Genomic DNA, 16,349 nt, shown 5'->3' with positions numbered 1-16,349 from the left:
AGTGATGGAGTAATTATGTAAAAACCAGGCTTGAAGTCTACAGAAAATGTGTGAAACGCATAGATTATTACAAAGATGATGCACTGTATTATAACTTGGAATACACTGTGAAGCATAATTTCAAAGAAATTCAGTGTTTTCTTGAATTCCTGCATTTTATAGGTATTTTATTGACAGAAGAATAAAAAAAAAATCACACAAACTCCTCTTAAACAAACTGTCATGTAAATATCACATCTTTATCAGATCAGGGTATAGATGCAACGTACATGTGTCTCCGGCCATAAAGATTTTATTCAATCCATAATGAATAACGTGTTAATTTATTCATGAGAGCTAAATGTGAATTTCCCTTTCCTCTCGCTGAGATCTCTTCACGGCCATCAGCGCTCAGAGTGAACAGACCGCTGCAGTGTGCTGGGAATATCAATGCATGTGTGTACGCTGTAATCTTTGCAAGAAAGAAAGGAATTCAGCTCATAATCTTGTGGTCTCTGAATGAATCGGGTCTCTCTTAACATTTGCACATTTTGTGACTGCAATCAAATATCAAAAAAAGAGGACAGTGTTCTGATTTATTTGAAAGGAATTAAATTAAGAATTGCCATTAGCAGCAGTAGGAAATGTCTATGCGAGAGTGCATGCCACTGTGACTCCTCGAAACAACAAAAAATAAATCTTACTGGGAGCAATGATGGAAAGAGCAGCCAAGAACCCCTTTTGGACAACAATAGGATGGCATTTGTGCCAGTGCAATTTGCAATGAGAGCAGGCCGGTGCTATCCATGAGTCATCTATTTTTAGCAAGAGAGACTTCAGCTTATTGAAACTGCTTCCTCTCCATGTCCTACATACTATAGTTAGTAGCAGTGCTACACCTTGGCATGACGAATGGGGCGAGAGCCCTGACCACACTGCACAACGTCCACACAGGAGTGTATCTCTGACATCCAGACAGGCCATAACTGTGTGTAGCTTCTAATGGAAGTGTACAGTGTCAGGGGGGGGGAAGAAGAACAGCCTGTACAGAGATGTAGACATCTCTAGTCGGAAGCTGATAGCTATTGCTATTGTCATTGTCATATGAGACTAGAATCAAATGTAAACCAAAAATATACAATTTTCCCCATACCCCAGCATAAGTCAAGTTTACTGTCTGAAATTTGAACAACAGTTGCAAGATTAATGCAGCACAATATGAATGGAAGCTTGTAGCCACCAGGTTAGCAATTCGTATGTCTGAATAATTGTACACTTGTTTCAAACTTTCGAGTTGTTAAGTAATCTCAAGTAGATTTGCTTATATGGTTTCTGACACTGTATGACATACTGTTATCTACAAAAAGAGACAAAATACAGATGAAATTCAGGCTTTAGCATGCTGCTACTTTTGTTTTAGTACATTTAGTCCATTGATAGATACCAATACCAAAAATACCAATGCAGGAGCATTTTTTTTCATTAGGGATATAAATGATTAGATTTAATTGTTAGTTGACAAATAAGGAAAGAATTATTCAACCGATGCTATTGGTTTCTATTTCAATAGGGTTTATCATTCAAGTTAAGGGGTGTTTTTTTAATTGTATGTATAAGGGCGCAATAGGCTAAATAGGCTTACTAAAAAATGAAGAGCACAGCTGACTATGTGGTGTTGGGACGATGTGCCATATAAAAACGAAGATCCTCAAGTGATAAGACAGACAAATTTTTCTCTGAGAGAAAGTGTGCTGCATGGTGGTGTGAGGTAGAGGAGGTCATGGTGGACCCGGTTTAATCAAAACCACATTCTTATGTAGGGAATGATTAAGATGGTTTTGGCTGGTTTCCTTCACGTACGGGCTGATGCCTGACCCCACCAATCAGTAAAATATTAATGCAAGGAACAGTATTTAAAATCTCAGTGCATTCAGAACCAGAATGAAACTTTTTTTTGATTAATATTTCATTTTTGGCTTGCCTAACAATTAACCACTGACCAAAGACGGTTATCCGTCAAAATAAAATACCAAAATGTGCCTCCCTTGTTTGAACAGTGCTGAGCTTCCATTCTTTGTAAGCTACATTAGCCTCATATCTCCAGGGGGGTAAGGGGAGTACTGTGTAAATGTAACTTTAGACTGGACCACAACACAAAAAAAAGCAAAGAAAGTAAAGTTTTGTTCACTCACGGGTGGCGGGCTTGTTGCAGGTGTGTCCGTGCCGAAAGTACTGCGGATTCTCCAGGACAGGGAAGCGGCTCATTCCGATGACCACAGCGTCTGGTCCGGCATCTAGCGTGCAGGGTGTGACTATGCCATGGTTAACGTGATGAAGAGGACTGGCCGAGTCTTCCTCACCACTGATCACTGCTACTGGACCTGTGACAGGAGACAAAACAGGACCATATAGAACTAATTTCAGAAGGTCACTAAACCCAACACTGGCCAAGAGGCTTAAATCCCAAGTGTAATTTTGGACGTAGTACAGGTGAACAGCCTCTTCAAGTCAATAATGCACAAATGTACTCTACTTTTCACTCCTTCAGCATCTTTGATTGACTACAGACCCCACAGATTCAAAGCCTTAGCTTGACTTTAAAATCAAAAATCCTCTTCACATTGGCCTCATTCATTTTCAGGCCTTTGGAGCACTGAAAGTCTTTTCAAGATGTTTGAAGATTTCCAGGTGATCAGTAGCCAACAGGCACATTCAGAATTCTGCAAACACACCAGTTCCCATCAGCGTTAGGGCAAAAACACAGCTGCTTTCTGAAATTGCAGTTTCTTCATGTGTACACTCAAGGGGACGATATGAACACGGTCAAACAAATCAATTACAGAAACTCAATTTGAGGACAAAAAGTGACAAAATACCTTTTTTTATAGCAAGTTTGCTCATTGGCTTTTTGTGCACTGCTTTGTTTTCTTTGTTCCTCCAGGTTAGTTTGTGAGATGAAATAAAATAAGATTAACAGATTATACTGTCACTGTGTTTTGATATAAATCAGCAAAGCAATGGTTAGACGATGGAGAAATAATGGGTAAAAATAATGAACGGATGTACGGATGAATCCATCCACGTTCTCTGATTGGATACGCAAGTGAAAGGTTATTAGTGGCACAAACACTTTTAATGGGGTGGTGGAATAGCTCTGTCATGCAAAGCCTTCTTCTCCGCTCTTACTGAACACAAGGCACACACTGACCCTTGTCGTTATGCGAGCATTTCCATTCCATTTGAACTCCTTTTTTATTTCTTCTTCCTCAAATGTCAGACAAAAATATACTCCAACTTGTCATGTACTTCTAGGAAGCTGAGGGAAAATGACAGGCTTCATGTTTTCTTCTCTTCTGGATCCTCTATCAGGGTAGAAAGCTGATGCCTAGTAACTGGACGATCTGCTGGCTTGGTCCCAGGTCAGCATTATGGGGCACTGACCTTGTCCAGACAGTTGTGGGCTCAACAGTTCCTGCCCTCACACGAAGCCTAGCCACTGTGCCCTACAGCAAAGCACTTAACCCCGGTTGTTCCAACACGCTACACTATCAGGATGGCCTTGAGAAAGAGATATCGCTTCTCAGTGGCCTTACCTTTTAAAGCGATAGTTTGATGGAAAGAAAACATATCTGATTATGTGGTTTCTGACACCATATGACAGTTACAGACAAAATTCAGGCTCAAATTCAAGATTGCTGTGACTGTTCTAGCCATATGATGTCTATTTTTACAGATAACAATGTCATACAGTGTCAGAAACTGAATAAGCAAGTAAATTTGCATATTATACGTTATGTATATTATACTTATATTAAGCATATTGGTAACACTTTCTATGAATGTCATGTTTGTAAGTATCTATGAACACATTTATAATGTTATAATGCATTCATACGGCATTATAAACATGATTATAAACATGTATAAACTGAATTACACTTTATAGCCATGTTTATTATACATTATGAATTGTTAATATAATGCATTGTAAGTAGTGTTGATAACATGTTATACTGTCAGTGCCAAAGAAGTCAGTCCCAGCTTGGAGAGCGTAAAGTAAAGACAAATACCAAGCTAACGGTGGTGTACACTGACTTTCCTATGTTGGGTTAAACACTGATGGCAGCACTAGTTTAAAATCTGACATTCGAAGCCTGTAATGTGCTGTACTTTGTATGTTGAAGTGTTTCAGTAAATACTTCAACTTGTAGCCTCACCCTTAACCCTGGAGGAGGCTTTAGTACAGTACGCTTCACTTTACGTAAAGCGGACAAATACGACTTATGAGCTCTTATTATTTGTTATGATCAGTACTTATAATGTATTATGTTAAAAATTCATAATGCATAATAAGCATGGCTATAACATGTAATGCATTTTTATAAATTTAGAAAATTCATAGAAAGTGTTACCAGTATATTTTACAAGTTTTTTTAGGCATGCAGTTTAACTATAATAATTGTTATACAACAGTTAGTTCCGGCCACGCAAGCTGATTGGTTGAGAAGCGTTTTAACCATGCTGTTATTTCGCCATAACATGTTTTTTTCACAAACACTGTATGACTCCGCTGAGACGCCGTTGCTAAGCAACGACTTTGACAGCTGTAGGAGACGCTCAAGCTATTTGAAGATTTTTACTTTTTATTGTACGCACAAACAGAAAATGGATACTTTTAAGATTACATCTGACCTACAGCCGATTTGGTCAGACTCTGAAAATGAGACTACACTAAATTCTGAAACTGTCAGTTGGTCTGTGTAAGGAACTGGAGATCGAACTGCTGGCTGTGTAGTGAGTAAGTCGTGATAACACACTCCCTCTTAAAGTAATCTGCAGTAAACTGCATTTGCTAACACTTTTCTTAAACCCTGCTACATAACGCTGACGTAACCATGCCAGAAACATGGCATACGCTGTCATGAGTTGCCAGATTTTGTTCAGTAAAATAACATTGTGGTAATGTTACCATTACCGGCTAATTGTAATGACCCATGTCATAATGATTGATGTCATGACAGCTTATGTCACATGATCACACTTTACTAAATGTACTTTAGTGGACATCAAGCAATGTCAGTTATATTACTAAATATGATGACTCATGACAGCATATGTGATCTGCCAAGACATGTTTATAACATGGTTGTGTCAATGATATGGAGCAGGGTTTCATGAAAACTAGCAATGCCATTACTGACCAGGATGCAAAATAACAGAAAAAAAGGTCCTTTACAGATGTACCTTAAAAATTCACATTACCAAACTCATATACAATTTTCTGCCTTAATGTGGCACAGATGTGATGTTTTCAGAGCTGTGTGGACACACACATCTGATCTTTTCAAAGAGCGCTAGACTGTATACGTATTCGATTCATGACCATGCGACTTTAATGTGAACGCTCAGATTGGAACTCATGCACCATCATTCAGCACTTATGTGGCAAAAGCACCAAACCTGAAATCATTGCCAGTAAACAGCACAAAAGCAAGGCATCTGACCCTTTCCTGCCTTCGTCCTGCTCCAATAATGAACAGCTGAGAGCTGTTTGGAGCTAATTATCTTTGCAAAGCCGGCTTGTTTTGCTGAATAGTTTGTTTGTTGACGCATGTGGTTCATTTACGTGACATTACTGATTAGTATGTGCGCATATGGCAAGTTGCAGGACACAGGTTAGTTCACATTAATGATAAAGTCATTTACCTATACGAATATGAAGCATCAAGTTAGAAAGATCGGATCTGAGCAAAAAATCTTCAGTAATGAGGCTTGTAGTGTGAACACAGCCTTTTACCACATCTATGTAGTTGAGCAGGTTGTAAAAACGAAACTGTTCATATTTGACACAAACTTGCTTGCTTTGTGAGTAAGCAGTAGATAGACATCCATGTTTGTAATAGGTTAATATGGGTCTGAAAAGTATAGCACAAACAGCCATTGAACAATGAGGCTTGCAGTGTGAACAAAAAAGCGTTATAAGCTTCCATTACCTGTTAATTAGTGAACTGCTGTTTTTCCAGACTTTTCTGATTGTAACAGGTGTGCAGTTACTTACAGTATGAGAGTAATTACACTGCATCTGCACAGGAAACGCCAATGTTCCTAATATTTAGCTGGCTGTAGTAGTAGCTTGTGTTGTGACATGGTAAACCTAACCAGCGTTCTGGCTTTAAACCAGTCTGTACTGTTACAATCAGAAATGTCTTATTGGAAAGAAAGAAGTTCACCCTGTTACACATGTGTAATTACAAAACAGAAAGAATGGCATTTCAACAATCAAGATAAACATGTGGAATTACATGAGTAAAAACTGGAGCTACATTTACATAAGCTGTATTACTAATATTAATACATCGCCAGTATTTACATTGTTGTCACATGTATTGTTAATGTGTAACTACACAGTTATTAGAGACACTCAATGTAAAGTGGATCCTTGCCTGTTTTTGTTGTTTTAAATGCTGTACAGATGTGGCAGACTTCCCTAAAGATGAATCAGAGTCGTTGGCTTGGCAGGAGCAGTGCAGCATAGTGTCATTTCTCACAAGGACAGTAAATGTCACACACAAAGTAAATCCTAAGGTTAGATATTGCTAACACTTCGGTTTACTGTTGTATTAACCGTTCCTTTGTGTTTTCAGTTAAACGTTACAGTAGCAGAGACTGGGGTGGAAAAAGCCGTCAATATTTATGGTCCTTCACAAAGTAGGCCACGGAAAACGTATGGCTTCTCCATCAGCCCTATTGTTCATTTTGTTTATGGCGGTAAAAAGAGCAGCAGAGATGAAGAGTAAGAGAAGAAACGTGTTTCTGTTCACATAAACCCAAATCTAAAAGGCTTGCTTCATTTCTGGTCTCAGAAATGTTCAAATCTAATGAAATCTGTAAGTTGTACTGATATTTTAATACATTATACATATTCATGTGAGGACCGATGGAGGACAAAAGAATGGATTCATTAGAAATCGGATAGATAATCCCAAAGGTAAAATATACAGTCGACCACTAAGGAGCTTTGAAGAATATGATTATTGCAAGACAGCAAGACGGAGTCGAAGGAAGTTCAACATTAGCATCAAGGTACCAAGGAAACCCTCTGGGTGAGTACTGTATTTCAAAGGAGGAAGGTTGCTATCTAAATTAAACATCTTATACATTTCAGCTAATGAAATTGCTCAAAATTAAGGGCTCACAAATATGAATTACACTTGACAAACGGCACATATAAGAACGGTAGATCTTAAAATATCAGTGAGGGAGAGTCTATGGAGGCTGAGCTAAGTGTGCGTAAAAGAGAAGCCTAACATGAGACCGCATGCAATATAAATGCCTCATAGGAGTATAGAGCCACTCTGAGTCAAGCAGCTTTTCCCATTGTCAGAAACAGCAGCAAACCCTCCAGCCTGGAAGCGATGGAGGTTATATTCAGGTCTCATCTGTCAGTTCTCGGCCAGTTAAACAGAAGGCGCTAGAAAGCTGATAATACGGCATCATTCGAGGCACTTGGGTGGTGTACGCCGATTGAGCTCAGGCCATTAAACATTTACCTTTTATTACCGGCTCACAGGGAAGGAGCGGAAAAAATGAGATCCTTCTGATGCCCACTGTAAAGCTGCCATCGATCAGGCCCTGGAAGTGCCTGGAGACGACGCCGCTCCAGCAGAGCAGAGCAAACTCCCTCCACTGAATCACATTCAGCGCTCACAGCGTCACGTCCCCGCCAGCAAAAAAAACACATTTAGCCTATTGTGTGCTTAAACTGGAGCAGAATTTGCTTCTTAAGGAGCTATTTCTACAGAGAGCACAGAGGTAAACACACACGAGGATTGTACATATCCCACTAGCGAAGCTACAGGCACGCAGGGCCACCCAATCACAAAGCTCAATTTCCCCGGCAATATCATAAGAATGTATATACTTGTTTATCTGTGTGCTGGAATGTATCATCCCCTAATGAGTCCTGCGAAAATAATGAGACTATTATTTCTTTAAGCAGCAAACAGAATGTGGTGAACCCTGACATGACCCTGCCATGTCATGTGCTGTCGTGAACTGTCATGACAGATTTCATGACAGAGTAATATATAACAGTAATAGAACAGTATCAGTGTCACTATTACCAGCTAAAGCCATGTTCAGATGGGATTATTTTTCCATGAGGGGGTGGGGTAATGCCAATTTACTACAAGATGTCTGTAATGTTAATGACCAGTTCACATGGGATGAGAAATCTTGACATAAATTAGAGATAGGAGTGGCTACTCAATTTACACATCACCTTTACTCCTGAAAAGAGCAGAAAATGTCAAAACATTATATTTTAGCTGGTTTTCCGTTTATCTTAACCTTTTATCTTGCAGTCTTCAGTGAATGTGTGTCATTAGCATTATCACTAGCTTGGAAATCCACAGCCAATAGTCAACATTACTGCATAAAAACACTTACTGCAAAAAAAAGTGGGACAGTACATAGCAACTTGTTTTGAGCCACAAGTGAACGCTTCTTTGTGCCTCCATACTTAAGAAACTCATTTTCCACAAGACATGATACTGTTTTTACAAGACGTCGATTCCTCGGGATTACTATAACTTGAGGTTATTTCTGTAGCTTGTTTTATAGAAGGTAAAAGTGCTGTAAGAACGATTGAAATGGCACATGCAGACAGATCTAAAATCACAGAGAAAGGCCTGTAAAAATTACATTACCCCACCTCCTCATGTAAAACTAATAGTGCTTTACTGTCATGTCAGATGCCAGAATGTTTGATGTCATGACAACCTGCCATTGCTAAGAGTATTCCAGTTAACTGTCATGACATTAAACATAGTATCCATCATGAAAATTACTGGTAATGGTAATATGACACTGTTATACTGCTGAAGAAAATATGACAGCTCATGACAGCATGATGGCTGGTTTTGTCAACGTTATGCAGCAGGGTTAAAGTAAAGTGTTACCCAAAATTTTGATTTTACCCTTGTTGCCAAACACAAACTCATGCGTTGAACGTGTTGTTGGTTGAAAACTGTGAGAAAAGACTAGACGAGGTGATGAAATGTAAATGGCAAAACAAAGCTATATTTCTTTATAGATCAAAAATGAGTGAATCATTAAAAATGTATTCATCACAGATCAGGAATACTTATCTGCAGGGCTGAATAATATGAATACTCAATTTGTTATGTTGGCATTCATTTCTCTGTTTGCTATTCAGAAGCTTTTGTCTTTTTGAAGGCCCCAAAAATATATCCTAACCCACACAAAGACAGAACACCTATTGTTCATATATGTACAATTTTAAAAAGAAATAAATTACAGCTGGTAATTAGATGAACTGGAGGTGGATAAAATGGCAAACATGTCACGATACATAACAAAACGTATCTTCACAATAACCGATACATATCATGCTATTTTAACACACACACAATGCACAGTGGTGCCACATTTAAAAACTACCACAAAAACTCATCGTGATTTTTCATCATTTCCAACTCAAATTCAATTAAAAAGGAATAATTACCTTTTTTTGAGACATGCAGCTGGTATGCAGCTATAGATGATATCCCCGATATGTTTAGAAAAGCACATCACGATAATACAATTTATCGCAATAACATTAAATTATGATCATATTGGAACCTGATAAAAAAATTGGAGAAATTGGCCTTTAATTCCCCTTTTAAACACACTCATTCTATTGCTAGAGTGACAAGCACATCCAATTGTGAATAGTTTATCTAGGTCAGTTTAGACTCCTTTTTTATTTCTTGCAAAAACCAAAAATATCAGAATGTTACTTAATATAGTTTGGCCCTATTCTGTGAGTATTCAAATGCTATGTGCTCACACATTATTTATAATTGGTTTTCCTGCATTTACAGCTCCATCTATGAATTTTAGAAATGCAAAATGTTTCCAAATCTCCACCCTCAGTGTTTTAGAAAATGTAGCGCTAGGGGCTGCCACTTTGTTGTTGTGAAATCCCCTGATTGTGGCTTTAAACCTAAGCAACCTTTCTTCTTTAGCAGGATGATAGCTTAGGGCGTTTTTCTTATTCCTCATATAGCACTTATTTGGCATGAAACAGGTCTGATTGCTGTGCCAATCAAAATGTTTTTGTACGCTGTTGCTGTCTTTTCAGATTGTCACGATCTTGGCTGCTACGCCAGGGCACGTCTAATGAGAGAATCTGCTGCTGTGTGTTGTAACTTATTGCTTAACGCTTCATCTGAACTAGCGGGAAGATGTGATACAGTATTTTGAACGTTTCATGCTGTATTTTGACAACAAATATCACTAGAAGGGTTTGGAAACTTGCAATATAGTGCAGTGGATTCTTATGCTTTGCTGGTGATGCTATTTGCTTTTGCATTAAGGCTGTTAACTGGACAATGGAATTTTTTTTTTAAGTTAGTGAGGTTAGCAGCTGTGGCTGTTCAAACTGTTTTTTTCATGTCCACCTCCAAGCACAATCACTACTGACACATGCACTAACAGTCCATATGGTGTATGACTGTACAAATATTTCATGTTTCATATAAGCTGGATGCTTTGGATGTGGCCAAGAAACGGGCAAAACAACTGAATTTTATTGAAGCTACAATAAGGTAATTATAAAGCCAATATTGATGTATGAAATGCTAGAATAATTTTAGAAGGTTTTAGAGATTCTGATTGCATTGTTCACAATAATATATATACATACATACATACATACATACAATAATATATATAAAGGTGGTTAAATGTGGTTTTTTTATGGCATTAACTGTTGCCACCCAGCACTGTTCTGACATTTAGTGGTAGGGAATCCACTTTGTCATTTCAAACACCTGATTATGGATTTAAAGGCAAATTCCACCAGTTGTTGCATTAGTTAATAGTTAACATGTAAACAAAGTCATTCAGAGGAGTTTGAAGTGAAATACTCTGAATCAGAGTTTGAAGTGAAACATACTGAGTCAGAATTGTTCACAGTGGTGGTGACAGGAACCAGACATCTGAAGAGTTAAATGCCTCTAAAAGCTCCCTCACATTAAATGCTATTACACATAAAATGGTTTTGAATATGCTGCCTGATACCTGAGACATTGTTTTATGATTTTGGCCCTTTCCCAAAGAATCTTATTTTTTCAAACTTATTTTTTTAGCTTTAAATGTTCTAGCATAATGTCCTCAAAGCTACAGTACAGTGTTTTAGCAGTGTAAAATGCCATTTCCACACCAATGTGGCAAGAACAAGAGAACAGTCTTTATCAGGAGAGCAGCACCATCAGTTCTCTTCAATAATTCAACACTCACTGCCACATTCAACACATTTTTCCCTGAATGATGCACTTTTTTCTCCAGGATAATATCTGGATATGATGCACATATGATGCACAGGGAATCCTGGGTAAATGACCTCAGTGTTTGGTATGTATAGCATAAATTGTATATTGCTTTAATGCAGTATTAGGGAACATTTAGCCACAATTCCAGCCAGCGTCCATCATCCGTATGTCCAAACAACTTCAAAATTCCTGTAAAACTCACTCATTATAATGTTAACAGTCATTTAAAATGCTGAGTTATAGAGAAACTCAGTAAGTCAGAATTGTTCACAGTGGTACTGACAGGAACCAGACATCTAAGTTTAAAGCTACATCACAAAGTTATCATATGAAATAATTATGAATATGCTGCCTGGTGTCCGAGACATTGTTTTAAGTTAGTTTTGAGAAGGATTTAGTGTAAAACATACATGCACAGTGTTGTAGGGCAGAACACTCCCCACAGAAAAACATATTTATTCAGATTTTCCACTATTTTATCATGATTAACATTACATATAAACCCTCTGAAGACGCGAGTAGGTTACTCGTGGTTTTGGACATATTTGCATTGAAGACACTGCAACCTCTGGTTCCTATCATCTCCATTGTAAAGAAATGTGACATCAAACTACTCTGCCTTTGTTTATATGTTGATGATTGAATTATGCAGCAATTTTGAAAAATCGATGGAACTCCCCTTTGAGGATTATTTTTAGGATGTTTATGATTTTGCTAATAAACTGAAAATCATAAATGAATTTTCCCCCATAAACAGCAGCTCATGAATAGTTGTGTATTCACAGCTACATCTGGTAGATTTCTGTGCAGCTGACAGCATCTGAAGGATGTTGTACAATATTGATGGCAGTGTCCTATCTAGGAAAACACTAAACAACAACTTGTACTTTGCAGGAGTCCATTTTCCACAGAGCCGAATGTCTGTGACCTTTATTGTCCTGCCAATGTCAGACTGTCTGGTACTCCACTGGCAATTAAATCTCTGACTTTGTTGTTTTTACTGAGCACTGGTTCACCTCATTCAATTAATCAAGGGCTTGACGAATGGTTGATTAATTGAATCAGGTACACCATTGTCTGACAAACAAAAGTGCTCCAGGCAGGAGGGCCTCGAGAAAAAAGAAACTGTGCAACACTTGGATAGAGTATCTGAGTGCATTTAAGAAATGTGCATGAGTCATGCTGGTAAATTGCTCCTTGTTGATGACCTGGGAGAAGAGTTACTAATTCAGATGGTTAAGTATTGATTAAGAATAAGGAAAGGACTCTCCCACTCTTTCATTCAGGCCAGTGTGGGCATTTTGGCCCCCCGACATATGCTCATTATGCCTGCTGAATCTGGCCGAAATGAATAAATATTCAATTAACAATGTAAACAGAAACAAACTGCTGAGTACAACTGGATTTGACACGAAAATGTAACATAGCCCTTTATGCACAGTGTCTTTGAGAACCTCATGGCTGTAGCATTAGCTAAAAACCAGTCACTAATTTGGCTTAATTCATTTGACAATGCTTCATTTCATGCACTACCACTGTGTTTGCTCCCATATCTGCTTCAGTGTTAGAAACTCAATATGAACTAAGGAAAAAGTGTTGCTAGTATTTTTGTTGTTGTTGTTATTGTTATTATTATTATTATTATTATAATTATTATTATTATTATTGTTATGCCTTGTTTCCTTATGGTTTCCTGAATAAGAAGATAATAATAAAGGCTTGCAAACATTAACAATGTAGGCCAGAGCACTACAGTCAAAATGACAGTTAACAGATTGTAGGCTATTACAGAATGATTATTAAAGAATAAATATTAGTTAATGATTAACAGCCTTTCCTCCGCCAGCCGAGGATGAGGTTGAGGGTGCTGTAAAAGTATTGTGTGCGCCACAGATTTAGGCCAAGCATATTCACCCATTTTATAAGCTTCTTTTTTATTTAACAATATCTTGCTTAAAAGTCAATCACTTTCAAGAAGTAGGACATAACAGGGTAGTCTAATATCATACTGGGGGGGACTCGCAAGCTCTCTGGGTCCGATGAAAGCGGGGTGGAATGTAGGTCTCCTAAACCGGGGCTCTACCACGTCTTCAGGGCACGCAAGGAAGGGAAATCGAAAAGGGGGGAAAAAAAATAAAATGAATAAAACCTCGCAGTGCCCCCAAGCCAGGGTACTGTTATGGGTCCAATCACCACTTAGAAAGGCCTAAAAATACAGCTGCAGACGCTGTGAGGAACACAGAGTGGAGTGTGCACGGCTGGCTGATCGAAGGCAGGAGAAGCAATTGCGGAGGTGAGCCAATGTCACTCTGAATCTGGGTTAGGATAATGGGCTCAATCAGTCGCGGAGCTGAACGCAAATGTAATTATTGTCTGAGTCTGCTCAAGTAGCAGTGCAGGTGGCTGTGGAATGTATTGTCTCAGCACATTCTAGCCCAGAGGATGTAACTGTAGTAAGAGTTTTGTAGCTAGAACAAGGTGAGTCCGTAAGTAGGGTTACCCTGAGACCTCAGGAAGCGCACATACATACAAGGCCATTTGTTTATGACATAAAGGCTATAAGCAAGAAAAGGAGTACACAGCTACTGTATTCTTAATAAGCACAAACCGACACAGTGTTTACACTAACATTAGCTCCAACTTTACTACTCAACGCTGGGCAAAACCCAGACAGTGTAATCCGCACACATCCTTCACATCAGGCATCAGCAAACATCTTCATCAAAGCTGAACACGGAGAACACAGATGCAGCACTAATAAGTCCGTGTGCAAACATAACATCAGTGTTTTTCAGTCAAATCCCAATCTGCCACATCTGTAGCGTACCTGTGTTGTCACAATAGCGGAATTTCCCGTTTCGGTTCTTTACTTTGAAAAGTATTGATATTCAGTACCATTTTTGGTACCACAAATGGGGGTTCGAGTCACAGGTCGAGTTTAAAATCATTGTGAATGGGTAATCGTAATGCATCCATACTGTGATGTGTCTGAGCTAGCTGAGCATTTTCTCTCAATGACAGGTGGAAGCGGAAGGAGGGGAAGGTAAAACATGATGTCATTGGCTAACACTCTTATTCCCCACCTGCTGTACGGTGATCAAAAATCAGAAGACATTTAGATGCAGAATGTATTCACTATACTTCCATGAATTGCAGGAAAAAAAATAAAAAAAGGTAAATATCCTACATTTTTCTTTTCTTTTCTTTTAGTTCCACTATGTATGCACTCTTAAAAAAGATAGTTCTTCAAGGGTTCTTTAGTAAAGACAATGGTTCTATATAGGACATGAACAGTCAAAGAACCATTTATATGCATTAAAGGTTATATGCATTGTAACAATAGAAGAACTCTTTTCGCTGCTATATAGAACCACGTTTTATATGGTTCTGTTTATAATGTTCTCTATCTGCAGAACCATTTTGCCACGCAAAGAACCATTTAAACCTGCAAATGGTTCTTTAACTGTTCATAGTTGTATAATATATAGAACCATTGTATATACTAAAGAACCCCTGAAGTTTTTTAAGAGTGTTTACCAAAATGGTACATTTGTACATGACCATTTTCCATCCTCTCTTTATCCCTTAGAATTACACAGGTGCTGTTTGTTACTGTGCCTTTAAGACTGATATATATGTAAATGAGCTCTGTTCTTATTGGCTGTTCTGTATTGTAGCACATTCAAAAAGCAATCAGAGTTAAAAATCATAACACTGCTTAGAACTTCAGTATGAACGGATCGGGGTTAACTGCTGTGCGCTGAATAGGTGGATATATGTAAATGTGTTGGGTCCCATGACATCACAGAAATAATGAATTCAAAACAGGCAGAATTTCCATATATGCATTGTATAGACTGGGTGGCAAATGATATGTTTTGAAACGTATGTATTACTTTAAATTCTTTTATTTAAAAAAAGCAAAGGAAATTTGGTTTTTCCATGACATGGCCCTTTTAAATGGTATCATATGATAAATCATGCTTAATATTACCAGGGAGATGAAATAGCAAGGTAAAAAATGACCATTTTGATTTCAGTTTGGCTCTTTATAAAGTCATTTTCTATAGGGGTTGACCACACACACAATTCAGATCTTAGACTTAAAGCAAATACTGTTAAAGGCTAATATAAGCATGTGCCTGTTGCTTACCATTACATAGTACTGCTTGATGTAGACATTGCATTTGATGTGAACAGAATTAATGCTGTGGAAGATGAATACTGGTATTGTTTCAAATTTTCAGAAGAGATGTGCACAGAAAAAATATGTATTTTTGACAACACTATAGTGTATAACCAATTACCATGGACAAGAACGTCAAACTACCTCCCTGTACTTGAACAATGAACAAAAAGCTTTCTGACTCCAAACACCTTCACACCACGCCCCGGCAGCAAGTGCTCAAACTACGGGCCTTTTTAGTTAATAGTACAAGACTTCAACAATAAACTGTAAGTGTGTCTTATGTTCATTTTAGCTACACAGTTTAGCAAGATATTTTGTGTAACACATCTAAACTCAGTATTGGTAGCTAAAAGCAAATCCAGCATTCTTGCAATTTCCTACCTATCCTATTTTGGATAATATCCTTATATAAATCTAAGGAAAGGTCATACATCTCTCTTTTCTCCAGAATAGAAACAGGGCGCCCATCAAAAAAGCTTGTGGTTTTGTCACTAGAACTTTTAAAGGAATTTAATTCTATTTGTCACTGCATTTCAGCACTTTTAATAATCCTGTGAAACTGAGAATCTGGGTAGCTTAGCCAGAATTTCCTTAGGAAACTGAGCTGTATTTTACTGTTGACAAATCCCTGACTGTATCTCTAAATGTGCTAGCGTAATGTGCACTAAGCTAAAATACAGAGATTTAGCAGTGTAAAATGCCATTTCCACACCGATGTGGCAAGAACAAGAGAACAGTCTTTATCGGGAGAGCAGCGCCATCAGTTCTCTTCAATAATTCAACACTCACTGCCACATTCAACACATTTCCCTGAATGATGCACTTTTTTCTCTAGGATAATA

The 16,349-nt window shown here is 38.1% G+C and overlaps 1 protein-coding gene across 2 annotated transcripts in view; it reads right to left on the bottom strand.

Annotated features, from left to right (window-relative positions):
* ntrk3b (neurotrophic tyrosine kinase, receptor, type 3b) overlaps nt 1-16,349 on the bottom strand; it is a 143,691-nt gene that overhangs the window by 27,105 nt on the left and 100,237 nt on the right. For both annotated transcript variants that reach the window (XM_036587133.1, XM_036587132.1), the window contains exon 12: nt 2,172-2,360. In XM_036587133.1, coding sequence (XP_036443026.1) covers nt 2,172-2,360 — 189 coding nt within the window. The remainder of the gene's footprint in view (nt 1-2,171; nt 2,361-16,349) is intronic.

This window comes from Colossoma macropomum, unplaced genomic scaffold (genome assembly GCF_904425465.1).
Source record: "Colossoma macropomum unplaced genomic scaffold, Colossoma_macropomum, whole genome shotgun sequence".
Lineage (NCBI taxonomy): Eukaryota > Metazoa > Chordata > Actinopteri > Characiformes > Serrasalmidae > Colossoma > Colossoma macropomum.
This window is presented reverse-complemented; position numbering and strand designations above follow the sequence as displayed.